Source organism: Capricornis sumatraensis, chromosome 16 (genome assembly GCF_032405125.1).
Source record: "Capricornis sumatraensis isolate serow.1 chromosome 16, serow.2, whole genome shotgun sequence".
NCBI lineage: Eukaryota > Metazoa > Chordata > Mammalia > Artiodactyla > Bovidae > Capricornis > Capricornis sumatraensis.
Window position 1 is genome coordinate 57701531 of NC_091084.1, and position 22545 is coordinate 57724075.

The following is a 22545-nucleotide window of genomic DNA, read 5'->3' on the forward strand; positions in this document are numbered from 1 at the left end:
GTGAAATAGTTTTTTCATGAGATCCTTTTAAATATGTGAGCATTTATTAAGTCCTCTTAGAACAGTTGGAAGTAGTACTAATTGTTGCTTTAGAAAAAGCTGTTCCAAATATAGGAAATAACACATCTTTATGCTTCTACAGGTTTAACCTTGAACTTAAGAGCTGCATATGTTTACCAAAACTGACATGTTACTGTGGTCTCTTTTCTAGTTATTAGCTTTAAATAGGTAACTGTCAAATATTCAAGGGTACCAGGTAAAGTCATACAAGAAAAGAAAGGGAACTTTAGAATATAGAAGAAAATAGGCCTGAATGTGCTGTGGGAGTAGTTAGTGTTAATCATGCCAAAGAAAGAACAGATATTGCTTGTTATGCCAAGCAGAATGTGATGGTGTTTGATGTGGAAATTTGAAAAGAAACTGTACTTTTTAGAACATTAGGATATCACACTTTCAGCTTAGATGTTATTGGTTTCTAGCAAAGCCGATCAGTATGATAGTTTTGAAAACACTCAATTGTTTAATAAATGAGAAAGTTCTGCTTTGAAGGTCAATGGGGAAGGAAAATGCAGAGCTTTAGGAAGGATATGTGTATCATCAACATTGTTTTCTCAATTTTCTTATGTTGCTTTTAACAAATGTTTCCCACAGTTACGTGTTTATGGAGAGTCTTACACAGAATTTCTTACCTTATATGCATAATCCTTTATAGAAAATGTACTGAATCCAAGAATTCTAAATAAAATTGTAGGAGAAGGAATAGTTCAGAAAGAATCAGCTCAGATTACCTCACAGTCAGGACTTCACTGTTACTACCTCTTGGATTAGGAGTTCCTCTTTGGTGGTTTTATGGTGACTTATCCATATTTTTATATGTTTCTAATATAAAGAACTACTTTTATGTATATGAACATCTCCTGATGATGAGCAGCATTTTTGCCAAACACTGAGTTAAGTCCTGGTCCAGAAAAAGAACTCAATACTTGTTGGAATGATTAAATATTAGAAAACTGAATGAATAAAAATTAGGTTTAAGCATAATAATATTTATGTTATATAACTCAGTTACACACGTTGTTAACTTAATGATGGAAATGGAAAAATAACAATTAGGTTTATAAATAATAGCAGATACTTATCTGTGCCACCCAGTTACATACCGTGTCTACTCATAGCAGCTTGTGTATTATTCCTATCTGTTATTTTAGGGCTTCCCAGGTGGCCCAGTGGTAAAGAATCTACCTGAAGTGCAGGAGATGTGGGTTTGATCCCTGGGTGAGGAACATTCCCTGGAAAAATAAATGGCAACCCACTCCAGTATTCTTGCCTGGGAAATCCCATGGACAGAGAAGCCTGGTGGGCTACAGGCCATAAGGTCACAAAAGACCAGATGCGACTTAATGACTAAACAACAACAATTATTTTATAGATCAGCACAAGAACAGCAACTTGTCAGATGATGGGTAGACATCGCAGTTATTGTGTGCCGAACAGCACACATTCGTTTTTCACCAGGATATTTCAGCGTTGGCTAAGATTGTGGATATAGAATTATAGGTTCTGAAGTTTGCTCTGGCTCTGTGGTTTCTACATTCAGAGCCCTCTGCTGAAAATGTGTGTGATATTTTTACTAAGTGAAACCATGGTAACCACTCATCTAGGATTGGGGTTTGTGAAGAACCATGTGGGGAGCATTCTGCATAGATTATGGATTCTGGAATCCAATGACTCTCACTTTCACATTCAGCTTTCTGCCAACTGCTTGATTTATGACCTAGAGTAGGTAAATTTCATTGCTTCTCACATTTTCATTTCCCATTTGAAGTATGTTTAAAGCTATTTTATAAATTTTGGCAAATGCAGTTATTCAGAAAAAATAAGGACATAAGGCAGATAAATCTGTGAAAAATAATGGGAACATAAGCATATGCAGAATTCTCCAAAGAACCATAGGGAATTTTTATCCCCTACCTGGACTGCAGCTATAGCTCATTTATGCCTCTTTCACTTACTATACCGTAGTTGGTTTTTTTTTCAGTTCTATAAATATGTTTCAGTCTTTCTACCTCAGGGCTTTTACACGTTATTATCTTTACCTAAAAGCACTCCCCACAGACACATACATATAAACATTAACACAAACATACATAGACACCTTTCTATATGTTAGGCTCCTTTTCCTGTTTTTTTTTTTTTTTTTTTTGCCTAACATTGTCACTTCTTCAGAGAAAATGTCCCTGATCACTTTATAAAGAAAGACCTTTTTATAATTCTTCATTATATAACTATGCCTGTATTTTCATAGCGTTTCAGACAATTATATAAGCATATACATATTTTTTGATCAATGTCTGACACTCTGCTTGAGTGAACGTCCCATGAGGGCAGAAATTATAGGTCAACCTTATTCATCACTGTATACCTAATATCAACATGGAACCTACAGAGAGCAAAAACCTAAGTAATGTCTTTTCTGTGACTAGATGAATACAGAGGTGAATCAAATGATAGAAAATACTGATAGCATTGATGAGCATAAAGCTTAGTCTCACCTGGTTCATAAAATAATAATATCTACATGTGTGGTGACCTTTGCAGGCGGTGCTAGTGATAAAGAACCTGACCGCCAGTGCAGGAGACTTAAGAGATGCTGGTTCGATCCCTGGATCGGGACGATTTCCCTGGAGGAGGAAGTGGCAACCCACTCCAGTATTCTTGCCTGGAGAATCCCCATGGACAGAGGAGCCTGGCAGACTACAGCCCATAGGCTTGCAAAGAGTCGGCAGACTGAAGTGACTTAGCATGTACATGCACGCAGGCACCAGTGTGATTGTCATCATTAGCTCAGCAGTTTTTGAACATACTTTCTGGGTTCGGTAGATTAAGGTAACTAGTATTATTGTAGAGTCCCCATTAAGGCCATTCTTAGAGGACCAAGGCATTGCTCTCTTTTTCTAATATCTTTACTAGTAACTATTACCATCTTCCATCAGTGTACTAACCCTCCAAAGAATATTTATTCATTTACTTATATCTTCTTCTATGGTAAAAGACAATTTTCAGCCAGAGCCCTGTAACAAAAACAGATCATTTAATATTAAATGTTAGTGTTTCCTAAATGAAATAAAATATTAGACCATATTACAAAAGATTCACAGGTATAAAACCTTACTAGGACAGATTTTTCCTGTGTAGTTCCTTGGATGTAGCATAGAAAACTCTATTCAGTCCTTAACTAAGGGAGATTGTATGATATTTGAGTAGGATTTCAATATGAGTTTTGTAGGCCTTAGGGAATCCCTCTTCAAAAGGGTGTTTTCCTTTCTTACTGTTATGGAGTCCCAGAAAGCTAAGTGAAAGAAAGTGAAGGTGTTAGTCGCCAGAGACTGGATCACTTTAGAATTCTTTCTTGCATCCCTTTCTAGTTCACGTTTTATTTGCACCCTGATAATTATTTGAAACTAATTAAATACATTTTAAAAATAAAACAGGAAGATAAAATCCATTCTGGTAGATTTATCTGCATTTCATCTATTCAATCATGTCTTATTTCTATAGAACCACTTTCAAAAATTGTCATTTTTTCCCCAAGATTCTCATTTTTCTCAAAGGACAGTGTACATTGGTACCTCTGCTTGTCTTTATTTGAATTCATGCATTTGATAAGTTCTTAGAAATCTGGAGTTAATTCATGAGCTGATTATAAAATAGCTAAAAAGTATTGACCAGAACAATGTAGGTGGAGTTTAGTTAACTTGTTTGTCTTATAATAAATATGATAATTACTGTCATGCTGGAGAAGACTCTTGAGAGTCCCTTGGACAGCAAGATCAAACCAGTCAATCCTAAAGGAAATCAACCCTGAATATTCATTGGAAGGACTGATGCTGAGGCTGAAGCTCCAATACTTTGGCTACCTGATGCGAAGAGCTGACTCATTGGAAAAGACCCTGATGATGGGGAAAATTGAGGGCAAGAGGAGAAGGGAACAACAGAGGATAAGATGGTTGAAAGGCATCACTGACTCAATGGACATGAGTTTGAGCAAACTCAGGGAGATAGTGAAGGCTGGAGAAGGATGGCGTGCTGCATTTCATGGGGTTGCAAAGAGTCAGACACAACTTAGTGACTGAACAATATATCTATCTGTATATGTATACACACATATACTAAGTACCTATAAAATAACAAGGAAAAGCCTAACAACACACTAGAAAAACCATAAAATTGCTTAGTCATTGAAGAGTTATAATTGGCTATGAAATATATGAAAACATGTTCAATCTGTTACAAAAAGAATAAAACAATTTTTTAGTTTTCTATTTGTTGGCTTTTTATTTTATTCAGAATTAAAACAATGGATACTGTCTAGAGTTGGCCAGGAAATTTCATAAGGAAACGGATTCCATCTTGTACTATTTGTGGAAGTGTGAAAAGATAAAGCTTTCAGGGAGATCAGTTTGGCATTATTTATCCAAATTGTAAATATTCATGTTCTTCAAACCAGCAATAGTACATCTAAGTGTTTCCTCTTAGAGAAATACTCAGTATGTGCAAAAGAAGGCATATGCCAGAATACACACAGCAGTATTCCAGGGCTGAGGAATGCCCTGGGATTAATGTGAGGAAGTGAGGAATGATGGGGACAGGGATGTGCAAGGACATGGGGTCATTCATTGCTGGGAGCATATAATTACAGGGACATCCAGTTATGGAGGCAGAGCCCTATCTAGGGACATTCTTTCTTCTGGCAGATCAGTCCTCTGTGAGGGGAGGGACTGATACATGGGGCGCAGGAATATTGTCCCTTGACCCCTGCCTATTGACCAATTTTTGTACTAAACTCTGTATGCTACCTCTTTCCAGCCTCTTGATCACCCATTAATGTGCTATGCATGTGTTGAAAGGAGGATAAGGTATAAAGAGAAGGGCTCCAGTTAATAATAGTGATTTGAATGTCAGTTCATTAGGTTTTATTTATTTCACTGCTTTAAAACCAAAACAGATTCATCCAAAGACAATCCAAATTGTTGTCCTCATAACTCCCCAAATGAACTTAAACCTCAGTTTCTCTTTTGCAGGCACTTTAACAGATAGTGAAAGCTCAAAACTGGAAGAGGAGCTGTTTATTTCTCATAACTGTTTTTGACAAAAATCTCAAAACACTTCCCTTAAAAATATAGAAACAGAATTTACTTAGTTCTAATCCCCAGATGGTACTTTCCAATAGTATTTTCCTGAAACAGCCATCATGAGAATTAAAATTATTTGTTGATTTCTTCTGATAATTTCTTATTGTTAAAACTTACCATTTTGAATTTGCAGGTATGAATATGAGCAAGAGTGAGATAGCAAAAGAAACTTCATTAAAACCATCTCGGAGATCCTTGCCTTGCCTGGCCCAGAGCTATGCTTACTCAAAGAGCCTGAGCCAGTCTACCTCACTCTTCCAGTCAATTGAGAGTGAATCTCAGGATCCCACTTCTGTAACCTCAATCTCCGCTGACAAAGCAGAGCACGGTAAGCTCTACTTTCTTGCTTAACTTATGAAGAGTAGTGTTCCAACATTCTGTCTCTTTCTCCCTCCCTCTTGCCCTCTCTTCCTTTCTTCCACTTAGTATTTATGGAGTTTTCAGAAAGGAGACTGCCATAGGAAGGGGAACAGTTGCCCCTGCCAGTCTGACAAAAGGCCATTCCTTGGCCAGATGTGTGTTCATCCCTTTATGTCCCTAAAAGTAGCAATGCCATGCAGATATGGACCTACTTTCTGTTGGCAGGAGACAGACCAGCCACCCAAGTCACTGGCTCTTTAGCATTCCTAGTGAGAATTTATTACCAGTAAATAAATATTCCAGCAATAATAAACTTGGTTTCCTTAAAACAAAAGACCCAAAACTTTAAATAATACTGACTATAAAGCAATAAAGATTTGGTTGCATGAAGATGTGATTGGACAAGTGTTGGCATCCAAAACTACATACAAATGCCCGTTTGAGATGCCATTATACCTTTAGATAACTCCTTTTCAAACGAGTTAGGAATCAAAATACAGCCAGGCTCCTTGTCATTCAGTGGATGGGTGTTGTTTCTCCCCGCCCGCCCTCCCCCCCCACCTCGCCACCCATCCATCTCTAAAAGCTTTTATGTTATGAAAACTCATTTCCTTATGATTTCTGAAGCTTGTTTCCTCCTCTAGGTAAATTGAAAATTCTGATATTCTCTTTTCAATTGTATTGGGAAAGTACTGCCTATTTTAAATAGCTTACATCCATGGCCAGTAAGGAAAGTGGCTAATTGTTCAAGAGAATCAAAGTGCTAAATGTAAGACAGATGTCTTTCTCGTTTCAACTCATTAACTTAAAAACATTTCTTCACGTTTGGCAGTCATTTGGATATTAGTCACCACGGTTATTTTTCTAATCATTGTTATGTGTATAGTCCCCAAAACTACAAAGTCTTTTTGCTGTTGTTCCAGTTAACACTGAGGAAGAGAGAAAAGATTCTGTGCTCAAATGTTCTTTCACCGACCTCAGTGATTTTTGCTTGGGTGAGTTGATTTTTGATATTTTCTTCCTCCTTTCTCCCACTCCAAAAGCAAACTGTCTTCAAATTAAAACATTATTTTTTTTAAAAAAATTTCATGTTTAGTCTTTAATATTTGATGGATGAGACTATAAGGTTAAAGTATTGTAAAGTATGTCATATACAGTTTGAAAATCAAACACAGAAAGTTTTAAATGAACAACAATCCTGTAACTGAAAAAAGAAAAAATTCTGCTGTTAGTCTTTTGGAAATTTCCTTCATTTCTCTATGAATGAATAAATTTATACTACTATGTATAGATTTATCAAATTTCAGTATTATCTGTTGATCTCTTGTGCTAGATGAAGGCTGATTAGTCCATTTGTATAGCCTTTCATTCTTTTCAGTTACATTGCCATTTAAAATTTTAAATCGCTTCAGATTAAATTTGTAACTTTAAATAGTATATATTTTAAAAATTTTTTTTGGAGGCTAATTACTTTACAATATTGTATTGGTTTTGCCATACATCAACATGAATCTGCCACAGGTGTACACGTGTTCCCAATCCTGAACCCCCCTCCCACCTCCCTCCCCATACCATCCCTCTGGGTCATCCCAGTGCACCAGCCCCAAGCATCCTGTATCATGCATCAAACCTAGACTGGCAATTCGTTTCTTATATGATATTATACATGTTTCAGTGAATGCAGTATCACTTCTTTTTCTACAATTCCAAGTTATGCCGTCTATGCTACTCTTGAATACTCTTAGAGTCAAGGTCAAATAAACTCTCCTTTCTCACCCTCTATCAAATACTCAAAGTCATGTTACATTATGTTTATTTTGTTGCTTATATAATGTCACAGACTTTTGTTAGTTTTATTTTCCTAGATAATCTAAATTTTTTTCTCAGGAAAAGAAAAATATTCCTTTTTCTAAATACTTCCATTATACTTCTTGTTTTTATATCCTTTATCTCATTCTTCCTTAAGAAATTCTTAAGTGGTGTCCATTGACTTTCATTGAATTACTGCATTAATTCCATTTTCTAATTTCCCCACATATTCTTCTTTCTTGGTTTTCATTCTCTTTTTTTTTCAGAATGTATCCTTAAACAACTACCTGTGAATATTGATGTGAGATGACTTCTGTTGGTTCTTACATTTAATTGATATTTCTTTGTTTATAAAATTCTGCATTAAAAATAATTTACTGTGAAACTTGGTGATTAATTCAATGTCATCTAACATTTGTTATTACTGTTATAAATTCCTTTGTAGTTGATTTTTCTTCTCTGTGTACCTTTCGATTATATTTATTTTTTGTTATAAAATTATACAACATTATATTTATATATTTGTGTATGTGTTTTAGTTCATCCCACTCTAGAGATCATTTGTCCTTTAAATTTGTCTTATGCCTCCTTTCCACTTCTGTGATACTTTATCTACAATTTATGTACTTTTGCTTTCCTTCTTTTTCTCTTTTGGGAAATTCAGTTAAAAGCCTCATGGTTTTGATTTCTGCCTCAGTTCAGGAAGATTCCTGGCATTTTTCCTCAAAATCTCTTTTCATTTATGTGTGTGTGGTGGGGCAGGGCAGGGATGCAACATTATATGTATACGTAGTTTCCAAGACTGTTTTTTGTTTTCAGAATGTAACTTTTCAGAGTATCCTATTCTATTTCATAAATACAGCATCTCTGATCTCTAACAACACTTGGCTCTTGTCTTAAGTTTTCCTTTGTGTTGTAACTTTTAGCCTGTTTTCCCAGGGATCATTTCTAGCTGTAGAATTTTCTCAAATTTCTAGTGATTTTTGATCCTTTGTTTACATTTAGGAAAGACTGACTCAAAGCTGGTTACAAGGACAAGTCTTAGAAACAGAAAGCATCTATGCTACAGTGAGTGGTGAAGGAACTGTTACTTAGATGATCCACCCATGTCAGATTGAGGACTGTACTCTAAAGTGCCAATGCCCGCATTACTCTCTTATGCTGTGTATTTCTGTAGAGAAATGATTTGTTTGCCTGTTCTATTGTTTTGGTTTTTATTGCCTGTTTCAATTCTCATCATATTTTCACCCTCAATTTTCATTCTTTCTCTCTGTTTATCTTCCATCTTTGAGTCCAGACATCTCCAGGATTTGTCTAAGGAGGGTCACTCTCTCTTCTTACCTCTGAACATATTCTAGGCTAAGCTGCTCCATTAGTTAACACATCCATCAGAATTCTGCCTTCTAGAACATTCTGGTAGATTTTTACTTTTTAATAGTTATCTGAAGTTTCCAGAGGAAGGGGCAACAAACATATCTGAAAGCTCATTCAGCCACCTTGAACTCTGCTTCTTCACACTATCAACAAGTTAATGATAAATGATTCTTTGATGAGATGTTTTATCATATAGAACAGAGGGGGAAATCTGTGGCCTACTTACTGTAGAGACTCAGTACCCAATTTTACATCTAAAAATTTATCCCAAGAAAAATAATATTAGAAATTAAAAACATTTTTTCTTACAGCTTTTCTTTATAGTCATTATCAAATTTAAAAACAGAAGCAAATTATACTACCTCACACCAGTCAGAATAGCCATCATGCAAAACTCTACAAATATTGGAGACGGTATGGAAAAGAGGGAAGCCTCCTACACTGTTGGCAGGAATGTAAGTTGGTACAGTCACTATGGAAAATGGTATGGAGGTTCCTCAGAAAACTAAAAAATAGAATTACCATCTGATCCAGCAGTCCCACTCCTGGGCATGTATCAGGATAAAGAGAAAGTGTTAGCCTCTCAGTCATGTCTGACTCTGTGATCCCATGGACTGTAACCCACCAGGCTCCTCTGTGCATTGGATTCTCCAGGCAAGAATACTGGAGTGGATAGCCATTAAATATAAATATAATTCAAAAAGATACATACCCCTCTGTGTTCATAGCAGCACTATTCATAATAGCCAAGACATGGAGACAACCTAAATGCCCATTGACAGATGAATAGATAAAGAAGATATGGTACATAGATACAATGAAATGCAACTCAGCCATAAAAAGAAAAAATTAGTGCATTTGCAGATGACATCTAATAACATAGATGCTATTAGAATTATGATATTTAGTGAAGTCAAGTCAGAAAGAGAAGAGATACCATATGATATCACTTATCTGTGGAATCTAACATAAGGCGCAGATGAACCTATCTGTGAAACAGAAACAGACTCACAGACCTAGGGAACAGACCTGTGTTTACCAAAGGGAGGGGAATGGGTAGGAATGGGCTGGGAGTTTGTGGTTAGTAGATGTGAACTATGACATACAGGATAGATAAGCCACAAGGTCCCACTGTATAGCACAGGGAACCATATTCAAGACCTCAGGACAAACCATACTGGGAAAACATATAAAAAGAATGTATGTGTATAACTGAGTCCTTTGCTGTAAAGCAGAAATTAATACAACATTTTAAATCAACTATACTTCAGGAAAAAAGCCCCCAAAACTTAAAAATTTATTCTAAAAATTAAGCAATAAAACAAAAAAAATTCATAAAAATGGAAGCAAATTGAATATTTTAGTAATGGGAGAGTAAATAAATTTTGAAGTATCTACATGCTAAAATACCACATACTCATTAATACACTATATTATGGAACGTTTAGAAATTTGTTGCCAAGAGGGGAAAACAGTTTAATGTAAATGCTACTGCATTTACAGTCAGTTCAGTCGTGTCCAACTCTGTGAGACCCCATAGATGGCAGCCCACCAGGCTCCCCTGTCCCTGGGATTCTCCAGGCAAGAACACTGGAGTGGGTTGCCATTTCCTCCTCCAATGCATGAAAGTAAAAAGTGAAAGTGAAGTCGCTCAGTCGTGTCCGACTCTTTGTGACCCCATGGACTGTAGCCCACCAGGCTCCTCCGTCCATGGGATTTTCCAGGCAAGCGTACTGGAGTGGGTTGCCATTTCCTTCTCCAAATATAAATGCAGAGTGCCTCTTATTTTAGTTAAAAAATATTGCAAAAGAACTGGAAATAAATATACCATTATACTAGCTGATAATGAATATCATCTCCACAAGTGGTTATTTGGGATTGTTATATATCTTCTTGCTGTCTGTATTTTCTTTTTTTCTCTAAGCAAGATATATACAAATGTTATATAATAAGAATATGTAAAAAAATATATTGACATCAAAACTTTTTATAAGTTGAGAAAAATGCTCATATTTCAGTCAAAATAGCACACAATTCTATGCATAGTTTTCAAAACTGATATTTGGAACTGGTTGTAACATTTGGAATAATGGTGGTACTGAAAGATTTTATCCTGATCCTCCATTAGTAGACAGTATAATTTTTATTTATTTTTTCTATAACAGAGACAATTATACTCAATATACTCATTTGCCTTTTGCAGTTACAATGCAAGTTTGCTTCATTTGAATGAGGGATTCATACTTGTTGGATTTGCGTAAGAGCAATTCCTTGAAACAAGGGCCTTTTCTTTTCATAAACTGAATAGAAATAAAATGAAGTCATAGTTTTACTAAAGAGTGATACCCCAACACTTGTGTCTGCCCCAACAAGTATTTTATAACCTCAGACTGAATTTATTTGTAATCTGTGGAAGTTGAGCCCTGAATTTTCAGTAGTACACACACTGGTGGCCTGGCTGCATTGCCTACATCAGGCATTCTCAAGTCACCTAGGGCTTTTAAAACTTCCTGGGACCCACTTCCAGAGAGTCAGTTTTAATTTATCTAAGGATAGAAATCAGGATCCATTCTTTTAACTGTTCCCCAGATAAATATTAAGTACAGCCAGAATTAAGAATGTCTAGCCTAAAACATGTATATTGATCTCTCTCTGAAGACTTCGCTGAGACACTTTTTCATAATTTGTTTAAAGGATGAGCTGTGTTATTTATAATAGCACTCTGAATGACTGTGAATTAGTCGTGTGTTTTTTAAGTAATACCTCTTTGTGTGTCTGTGGCTTAGACACAATGTTGGCTTATTAAGCCTCCTAATTAAAGGAAGACAGCCACCAGCAGGTTCATTTCACATACAACATCGAGAAGAGCATTTCATCAGAACAGATATGCTCAATCAGGGTGCAAAGGTCTTTCCCATAAAAAGTAATTAATCCTGAAAGAGGTTACTTGTGTTAGTTGTTTTCTGATAAGAAACCAAAAATGAACAAAAATCTTGTTCAAAATATCCATGAAGGTGTTACAGTTTGCACAGAACCCTTCATTAATAATTCTCCCAAGTTACTACTTGGAGAAGGCAATGGCACCCCACTCCAGTACTCTTGCCTGGAAAATCCCATGGACGGAGGAGCCTGGTAGGCTGCAGTCCATGGGGTCGCAAAGAGTCGGACACGATTGAGCAACTTCACTTTCACTTTCACTTTCACTTTTCACTTTCATGCATTGGAGAAGGAAATGGCAACCCACTCCAGTCTTCTTGCCTGGAGAATCCCAGGGATGGGGGAACCTGGTGGGCTGCCGTCTACGGGGTCGCACAGAGTCGGACATGACTGAAGTGACTTGGTAGCAAGTTACTACTGGTAGCCTAACAATGACTCCAGTCATGCAAACCTTTCCATTCAGTTCCAGGAATCTTATTTTTGACAGTTTGCCAATCCAAATATTAACATTTCCTCTAATGCATAATGTAATTAGATGCCCAGACTCCTTTCCCCCCACCTCATCATTCAAGTATCTCAGTCATTTGACACATTTGTCTTGTGTTTATATCTCTCCAGGAATTTGTAACTCATACCCATTATTTTTGCATCTCCCAGCATCAGCCTATCATTCTTTCAGTTTAGAGAAACATCAGAGCTTCTGAAGGGGTTAAGACAGCACACAGGAAGTACGTGTTCGCCTCTATCATGAAGCCAGGAATGAAGCTCCAGTTGACCGTAGTATCACCAGGCACCAGGGGCCTAGCTAGATATAAAACCTGGCTGTGAAATGCTCTTTCAAAGTTGGATGAATATCTGTAGCTGGTATGCCTTTATCATGTTTGCAAAGAGGTCAAGTAAAACAATGTCAAATGTGGAAAAACTGCAACTTCATGAATCATGAGTATTTAAAAATACATGTATTTTTACAAGGAGAAGCGAAGAGGGAGGGGGTAGTTAGAGGTGACTGGAATGAGATGTGGTGAGATCAAAAGAGGAGAGAGCAAGCTAGCCAGTAGTCACTTCCTTATGTGCGCTCCATAGTCTGGACCGCTCAGAGGTATTTATGGAGTTATACAGCGAAGAGGAGAGGGATCTGCAAGCAATAAATGCTGGAGAGGGTGTGGAGAAAAGAGAACCCTCCTACACTGTTGGTGGGAATGCAAACTAGTACAGCCACTATGGAGAACAGTGTGGAGATTCCTTAAAAAATTGCAAATAGAACTACCTTATGACCCAGCAATCCCACTGCTGGGCATAGACACCGAGGAAACCAGAATTGAAAGAGACACATGTACCCCAATGTTCATTGCAGCACTGTTTATAATAGCCAGGACATGGAAACAACCTAGATGTCCATCAGCAGATGAATGGATAAGAAAGCTGTGGTACATATACACAATGGAGTATTACTCAGCCATTAAAAAGAATTCATTTGAATCAGTTCTGATGAGATGGATGAAACTGGAGCCGATTATACAGAGTGAAGTAAGCCAGAAAGAAAAACACCAGTACAGTATACTGGCACATATATATGGAATTTAGAAAGATGGCAATGACGACCCTGTATGCGAGACAGCAAAAGAGACACAGCTGTGTATAACGGACTTTTGGACTCAGAGGAAGAGGGAGAGGGTGGGATGATTTGGGGGAATGGCATTGTAACATGTATACTATCATGTGGGAATCGAATCGCCAGTCTATGTCCAATGCAGGATACAGGATGCTTGGGGCTGGTGCACAGTGATGACCCAGAGAGATTTTATGGGGAGGGAGGTGGGAGGGGGGTTCATGTTTGGGATCGCATGTACACCCGTGGTGGATTCATGTCAAGGTATGGCAAAACCAATACAGTATTGTAAAGTAAAATAAAGTAAAAATAAAAATTAAAAAAAATAAATAAAAAGCAGAGACATTACTTTGCCAAAAAAAAAAGAAGTAAGTGGTGTGACTTGATTGTTAGCTTGGGAGCTGCCAACATCCCTGGTGGTTCCCAGAAAGAGTATGCAGGAGAAACTCATTTCTTTCTTCATTCCAAAGTGACCACCTCTACTTGGTAGCTCAAGTGAATTTGTTTTTGTTGATCTCTCTCAACCCTCTTTCCCAGCTTCAAGCTGCAATGTGTACCAATATACATTGAAAATGAGGGAATCCCTGTTCCTCAGGGAAAAATAAAATAAAAAATAAAAATACATGCTGTCTTTTAAATTCAGTGAAGTTACATTTTCTAATTTTGCATTTAGAGTGCAGATTACTAGCTTCTAACATTGAGTTGGTTAATGCATCAGAGTTTCCAAGTACTAATAGGCTCTAGTACAATTTTTGGAACCCGATTGATGTTTCTAATTAATGGCTTTTCATTTTTTTAGAGTAAACTACTTTGAACTGCCCCACAAAAATGTTGAGGCTATGGCAGTTATGTGGATGTGGTCAGTGTTTCACTGAAGACATATTTCTCCCTGTTCAAAATAAGCTATTCAGTTCAGTTCAGTTCAGTAACTCAGTTGTGTCTAATTCCTTGTGGCCCCACGGACTGCGGCAAGCCAGGCCTCCTTTGTCTATCACTAACTCCAGGAGTTTACTCAAACTCATGTCCACTGAGTCGGTGATGCCATCCAACCATCTCATCCTCTGTCGTCCCCTTCTCCTTCTGCCTTCAATCTTTCCCAGCATCAGGGTATTTTCCAATGAGTCAGTTCTTCCCATCAGGTGGCCAAAGTATTGGAGTTTCAGCTTCAACATCAGTCCTTCCAATGAATATTCAGGACTAATTTCTTTAGATTGGACTGGTTTGATCTCCTTGCAGTCCAAGGGACTCTCAAGAGTCTTCTCCAAAACCACAGTTCAAAAGCATCAATTCTTCGGCACTCAGCTTTCTATACAGTCCAACTCTCATATCCATATATGACTACTGGGAAAACCAAAGCTTTGACTAGACAGAAGTTTGTTGGGAAAGTGATGTCTCTGCTTTTTAATATGCTGTTTAGGTTGGTCATAACTTTTCTTCCAAGGAGCAAGCATCTTAATTTCATGGCTGCAGTCACCATCTGCAGTGATTTTGGAGTCCCCACACAAAAAGTCTGTCACTGTTTCCATTGTTTCCCCATCTACTTTCCATGAAGTGATGGGACCAGATGCCATGATCTCAGTTTTATGAGTGTTGTTCTAAGTCAATTTTTACTCTCTCCTCTTTCACTTTCAGTGGCTGACTTTGTTTTTCTGGGCTCCAAAATCACTGCAGATTGTTATTGCAGCCATGAAATTAAAAGATACTTACTCCTTGGAAGGAAAGTTATGACCAATCTAGACAGCATATTAAAAAGCAGAGACATTATTTTGCCAACAAAGGTCCGTCTAGTCAAGGCTATGGTTTTTCCAGTGGTCATGTATAGATGTGAGAGTTGGACTATAAAGAAAGCTGAGTGCTGAAGAATTGATGCTTTTGAACTGTGGTGTTGGAGAAGACTCTTGAGAGTCCCTTGGATTGCACGGAGATCCAACCAGTCCATCCTAAAAGAGATTGGTGCTGGGTATTCACTGGAAGGACTGATTTTGAAGCTGAAACTCCAATGCTTTGGCCACTTGATGAGAAGAGCTGACTTATTTGAAAAGACCCTGATGCTGGGAAAGATTGAGGGCAAGAGGAGCAGGGGACAACAGAGGATGGGATGGTTGGATGGCATCACCAACTCGATGGACATGGGTCTAGGTGGACTATGGGAGTTGGTGATGGACAGGGAGGCCTGGTGTGCTGCAGTTCATGGGGTCGCAGAGTCCGACATGACTGAGCAACTGAACTGAACTGAACTGACTTTCACTTTCATCAAAAAGCTCTTTAGCTCTTTGCTTTCTGCCATAAGGGTGGTGTCATCTGTATATCTAAGGTTATGGATATTTCTCCCAGCAATCTTGATTCCAGCTTGTGCTTCTTCCAGCCCAGCATTTCACATGATGTATTCTGCATATAAGTTAAATAAGCAAGGTGACAATATACAACCTTGACATATTCCTTTTCCTATTTGGAACCATGTCCAATTTTAACAGTTGCTTCCTGACCTGCATACAGATTTCTCAAGAGGCAGGTCAGGTGGTCTGGTATTCGCATCTCTTGAAGAATTTTCCACAGTTAGTTGTGATCCACACAGTCAAAGTCTTTGGCATAGTCAATAAAGCAGAAGTAGATGTTTTTCTAGAATTCTCTTGCTTTTTCAATAATCCAGGGGATGTTGGCAATTTGATCTCTAGTGCCTTGGCTTTTTCTAAATCCAGCTTGAATATCTGGAAGTTCATGGTTCATGTACTGTTGAAGCTTGGCTTGGAGAATTTTGAGCTTTACTTTACTAGTGTGTGAGATGAGTGCAATTGTGTGGCAGTTTGAGCATTCTTTGGCATTGCCTTTCTTTGGAATTGGAATGAAAACTGATCTTTTCCAGTCCTGTGGCCACTGTTGAGTTTTCCAAATTTGCTGGCAGATTGTGTGCAGCACTTTCACAGCATCATCTTTTAGGATTTGAAATAGCTCAACTAGAATTCCATCATCTCTCCTAGCTTTGTTTATAGTGATGCTTCCTAATTGAGTTCACATTCCAGGATGTCTCGCTCTAGGTTAGTGATCACACCTTTGTGGTTATCTGGATCATGAAGATCTTTTTTGTATAGTTCTTCTGTGTATTCTTGCCACCTCTTCTTAATATCTTCTGCTTCAGTTAGGTTCATAGCATTTCTGTCCTTTATTGCGCCCATCTTTGCATGAAATGTTTCCCTTGGTATCTCTAATTTTCTTGAAGAGATCTCTAGTCTTTCCCATTCCATTGTCTTCCTCTATTTCTTTGCACTGATCACTGAGGAAGGCTTTCTTATCTCTCCTTGCTATTCTTGGAACTCTGCATTCAAATGAGTATATCTTTCTTTTTCTCCTTTGTCTTTGCTTCTCTTCTTTTCACAGCTATTTGTAAGGCTTCCTCAGACAAGTATTTTGCCTTTTTGCATTTCTTTTTCGTGGGGATGGTCTTGATCCCTGCCTCTTGTACAATGTCACGAATCTCCGTCCATAGTTTTTCAGGCACTCTATCAGATTTAGTCCCTTGAATCTATTTCTCACTTCTACTGTATAATCATAAGGGATTTGATTTAGGTCATAACTGAATGGTCTAGTAGTTTTCCCTACTTTCTTCAATTTCAGTCTAAATTTGGCAATAAGGAGTTCATGATCTGAGCCACAGTCAGCTCCCCTTCTTGTTTTTGCTGACTGTATAGAGTTTCTCCATCTTTGGCTGCAAATAATATAATCAATCTGATTTCAGTGTTGACCATCTGGTGATGTCAATGTGTCATGTCTTCTCTTGTTTTGTTGGAAGATAGTGTTTGCTATGACCAGTGTGTTCTCTTGGCAAAACTCAATTAGCCTTTGCCCGCTTCCTTCTGTACCCCAAGGCCAAATGGAATATTCATGATTCTATTGATTCATAGCTGCAGATTTTCGCTGTTGCCTGACAGAGTTCGTAGTAGATTATCAGTGAAATACTATTTTCCCAGCCAGACATTGATCAGACATTTATTCTTGTATCTACTAGTTGTGCAACTGTGGCATATTATTAACCTCTCTGAGCCTCAATGATCTAATATGTAAATTGGGATTAAAGATCCCTGCTTTACAATATTGTTGAATTAAATGAAGAAGCATAGCTCCATCACAGTCTCTGAGACATCATCATGGAAATTCAATGAGTGTTTTTATTTAGTCATTCACTCAACTTACCTTTCACACTGAATTTTTCTGGGCTTTTAAATATCTTCACTAACCATCTCTTTCTGTTATCACCAAAATGTGACCCTGATGGCATACTGGAATAACAGTAATTTACTGAACTCACATGCACACCTCCCTGCCTATGCTATCTTATTTAATTTTCTTAACAGTCCTTTGGGTTGGTGTTATTATCATCTTATTTTTACAGATGAGGAAACTGACTCACCAAGAGGCAAGTTAACTTACAAAAATCATCTAACTAGCAAATGGAGAACAGAGGTTTCAACCCAGGAAACCTTCATCTCTCACCTTCTCTCTTAATCAGTGCAATGGTAACAGAGGCATTTAAGATGAAAAGTGGTTAGTGAAACCCAGGGGACACCAGCTCTGCAAGATATTAATAAGTATCAGGCTGGGAGCAGCAAAAGATGGAGGAGTAACATTGCATGGTAAAATATATTTGGGAGATGATGGATTAAAGAAAACTAATCAGGTTGGGAGGTTAGGATTTTGTTGCTTGGTTTTCTTCATTTATTTTTCTAATTGTTGTCTCTGGACTTTTAATTCTACTTTTCATAAAGCAGCCAGGGCACCATTCCATTGCATAAACCATTCTCCCTCAGCCACATAGATACATAGACACAGACACACACAAATTGTTCTGGGAAGTACTGATCCATGTAACAGTGAACTTGAAATCATGGTGTGTCAGCAATCTTGTTCATCAATCCTGAAAGTCCTACTACTATTGCTCACCCTTCTTTTCTTGTTAGTGTACTAGAAAATGGCAAAGACAGAGCAATCCAATTAATAAGTAACTAATGCCTAATTCTGCCCTTGCTCACGCTGCAGTAAAATCAGGTAACTTTGAAGTGAAATAAGCAGGGCTAATTAAGACCAATATACTTTGGGTCCAACCACCAAAATATTCATCTACCTAATCTTGTGCAATCAACATTTTGCCAGTGTTATGAAACGACTCCCTCAGGAAGTGGTTTGTTAGATAATCAAGACATTCACTTTCTACAAGTTTCATAGTTCAGCTTAATGGCTTGTTTGTTGATCTTATTTCTCAGAACAGTTACGTTCAAATGTAATGATGTATGTATGTAATGATTTTGCTGTCTTTCTGTAGTATTAATCTCCACTAATTTTCATCATTTTTTCCAACAGTTTCATGTTAAAATGGTATAAAAATAACTTTTCCACTGATACCAATTTACTTACAATTACAAAAAAAAAATGGAATTACAGGGAAAGAAATTGTTCTTTAGTTTTGAAAGCCTCACAGTCACTGTAAATCTTTTCAGCTTTTTATTAAGCACATTACATAAGTCATCTTGTCTCACTTTTCGAGTTATATTCAGAATGTAACACTGTTCACCATTTGCTGCTACAAGTACTCTGTTTGTTGCTACAACCTAATCCACTCTGTCACCATTTCTTGGGAGATAGTGTAATAACCTCCTAATTGGTCTCTCTGCTCCACCTCTTGCTTCCTTATAATCTGTTTTCTACACAGCAATTATAGGAAGCTTTAATAAAAGAAATTAAATCTCATCGTTTTTCTCCTCATATTCCTCCAGCTTTCCCATTACATTTAAAATGTAAACCTCCTACCTGACCTTCAGAGGCCATATGAGATATCTGGGCATGGCCTCTTTAGGCCATTTCCTATTGCCTCTTCCCCCTTGTTGTTTTTCAGTTGCTCAGTCATGTCTGGCTCTTTTGTGACCCCATAGGGTAGCCACCAGGCTCCTCTGTCCATGGGATTTCCCAAGCAAGAATACTGGAGTGAGTTGCCACTTCTTTTTCCAGGGGATCTTCTGGACCCAGGGATTGAACCCATGTCTCCTGTATCTCTTGCATGGTAACAGGCAGATTCTTTACCACTGAGCCACCTGGGAAATCAATGCTGTAGCCAATTCAAGCTTCTGTTGCCTGTTGTTCTGATCCCAGGGTCTTCCATTGAGAGAAACCAGATTCACACAAACTTCACTTTATGTGCTCGAATCTTGATCTATTTATTTTTTTTGAATACATAGAAAGTATTACCTGAAATTCTGTGGGGTTTTTTCTCTCTCTTGCTGTTTCCAGAACACAGAGGCTTTGTTATTTTGCACATAGTAGGGGCTCCAACAGAGTCGGACACGACTGAAGTGACTTAGCAGCAGCAGCAGCAGCAGCAGCAGGGGCTCCAATAATATATTTAGAATCTGGAAAATGGATAAACGACACAGAGGCTATTGACATGCATATCTTTGGAGAGTTTGCTGTAGGATTTGCCCATTACTTTTCTCACCATGATGTGATCCCTCAGTGTGATTTTCCTCACCTGTTAGAAATCATTACTGTGTTATTTTTCTCACTGATGACCTAATCTGATTATATTCCTCTTTTTCATTTGGATTGACAAACCTTCTGGGAGAGCATTTAAAGAACGGATAGTCACCATTCTCCTTAAGTAGGAAGACTATGACTTTCTAACATTACTCTTCTGTGAAGTCCTCCCTAACATTCAGAAGTTGAGACGAGGCCTTCTTTCTATTATTATAGCACTTTGAATATGGCTTTATGTACTCTTGGGCTTCCCTGGTGGCTCAGAAGGTAAAAAATCTGCCTGCAATGTGGAAGACCTGGGTTCAGTCCCTGCACTGGGAAGATCCCCCTAGAGAAGGAACAGCTACCTACTCCAGTATTTTGGCTTGGAGAAGTCCATGGACAGAGGAGCCTGGCAGGCTAGTCCACGGGGTTACAAAGAACTGGACATAATTAAGCGACTTTCAGTTTTGGATTCCCTGGTGGCTCAAATAGAGGCTCAAATAGAGTCTGCCTACAATGCAGGAGACCTTGGTTTGATCCCTGGGTCAAGAAGTTCCCCTGGAAAAGGAAATGGCAACCTGCTCCAGTATTCTTGCCTGGAAAATCCCAGGAATGGAGGAGCTTGGCAGGCTACAGTCCATGGGGTCGAAGAGTCGGACAAGACTGAGCGACTTCACTTTCTTTCTACTTTCTATGCATACTTATTTTGCTGCTGCTGTTGCTAAGTCGCTTCAGTCATGTCCGACTCTGTGAGACCCCATAGATGGCAGCCCACCAGGCTCCCCAGTCCCTGGGATTCTCCAGGCAAGAACACTGGAGTGGGTTGCCATTTCCTTCTCCATGCATGAAAGTGAAAAGTGAAAGTGAAGTTGCTCAGTCATGCCCGACTCTTAGCGACCCCATGGACTGCAGCCTACCAGGCTCCTCCATCCGTGAGATTCTCCAGGCAAGAGTACTGGAATGGGGTGCCATTGCCTTCTCCACTCATTTTGCTAGATGATAACAATTGCTGTTTATATCTGTCCTATTCGTTTTGCCTAGCATGTACCCTGTTTTCAGTGACAGATAGTAGACAAATGATGATTGATTGGGTGAATATATGGAAAGATAGATGTGGGTAGAATAAACGCCAACACATTGACACGATGGAAAGTAGTTTATCTGCAGAATTTCCTCAGTTGGGGGGTTGACTCAGTATAGCTCCAGCAGTACCTGTGCTGTGACTGGTTAGTGTCAGGACTTTAGAACATTGATACTGTTAGGGAGAAGCAGACAACAAAAGAACAGCAAAGAATCAGTAAATCTGGGTCTTCTGCGTGTGTGTGTATGTCCCTACACTGTTCCCCTGAAACTATCACAGCATTGTAAAATGGCTATGTGTGTGTGTTTTAGTAACTCAGTCGTGTCTGACTCTTTGCAATCCTATGGACTGTGTAGCCTGCCAGACTCATCTGTCCATGGAATTTTCCAAACAAGTATACTGGAGTGGATTGCCATGCCCTTCTCTCGGGGAACTTCCCGACCCAGGGATAGAACCAGGGTCTCCTGCATTGCAGGTAGATTCTTTACCATCTGAGCCACCTGGGAAGTTAACCAGCTATACCCCAATACAAAATAAAAAAATGTGGAAAAGACTGGGTCTGGATCTTTACCAGCACCAAACCTCTACATTTTTACTCCATTTTGTGTTTTTTATGTCAAATTTTGTATCTTTTCATTTTATGTATTTCTAAACTGATTTTTGTAGTTTTAGTTGATTTTACTACTTTTGTCTTTTAACTTCTTTGAAGTGAAGTGAAGTGAAGTCGCTCAGTCATGTCTGACTCTTTGCGACCCGGTGGACTGTAGCCCACCAAGCTCCTCTGTCCATGGGATTCTCCAGGCAACAGTACTGGAGTGGGTTGCCATTAACTTCCTTACTAGATTTATAAGTAATTAATTCACTATCTTTTCTCTGTATTTACCTTTGGCAGTGAGATTCTTACTTACCTGTTGTCTCCAAGGGAAGAAATCTCATTTAGCACCTAGTTTCAGGTTGATTGGAGACCATGGCCTCAGACAGCCTCTGTTAAAGTATCAAATACATACAGTTTCTGTGGGGCTGCAATTCCAAACCCTACAGTCTTCAGACAGGAAATCTGAGGGTGGCCTTGGGAGACTGTTAACAAAAATCAGAGCTCCAGATCAGTGTGTAAGCTATTATCAAGTTGAAGTGAGGCAAAGGGGTTGGATAGGATGCTCTCTCTCTACTACACTGGAAATACCTCCATAGACTCTAGATGTGTGGGAAAACTTAAGCCTATCCCTCAGGCTGAAGCTCTAACATAAATAAAGAGGCTTTTCACAGAAAGGTGGGGATGTGTTTCAGTCTGTGGTCTGTGCATTGCTCTGAGGGTAGTAGCCTGCCAAGAACTGTCTCTGATTGTCACAGTCTGGTGGAGACCAGAAACCAGCCTCTTTGGCTGCTGGGGTTACCTGATCAATAAATACCGCCAGTGTTCCTATTGGCTTTCCTGAGTCAGCTGCAAGCTGGGCAGTCTTGCAGGAAAATGCCTTGCCTGTGCTCGCCTGCAGGTCTCTGTGATGCAATGAGAGAGTTCCTTGAAGAGCTTTGGAACATGTTCACATTTAAGTTGCTATCATGGGATGTTATATTTGAGCCTCTTGATAATCACAAAGCAAAAATGCATAACGCTAAAGACTATCACTGAGCCACAAGGGGAGAATGCTCTTGTTTCCTGGACCCAGACAGCAGGTGAGGGA

The 22545-nt window shown here is 38.6% G+C and overlaps 1 protein-coding gene across 1 annotated transcript in view; it reads left to right on the forward strand.

Annotated features, from left to right (window-relative positions):
• ANO3 (anoctamin 3) overlaps positions 1–22545 on the forward strand; it is a 444144-nt gene that overhangs the window by 220830 nt on the left and 200769 nt on the right. Inside the window, 2 exon segments of the mRNA XM_068988751.1 lie at positions 5326–5520; positions 6476–6547. Of these exon segments, the coding sequence (XP_068844852.1) occupies positions 5326–5520; positions 6476–6547 (267 nt within the window).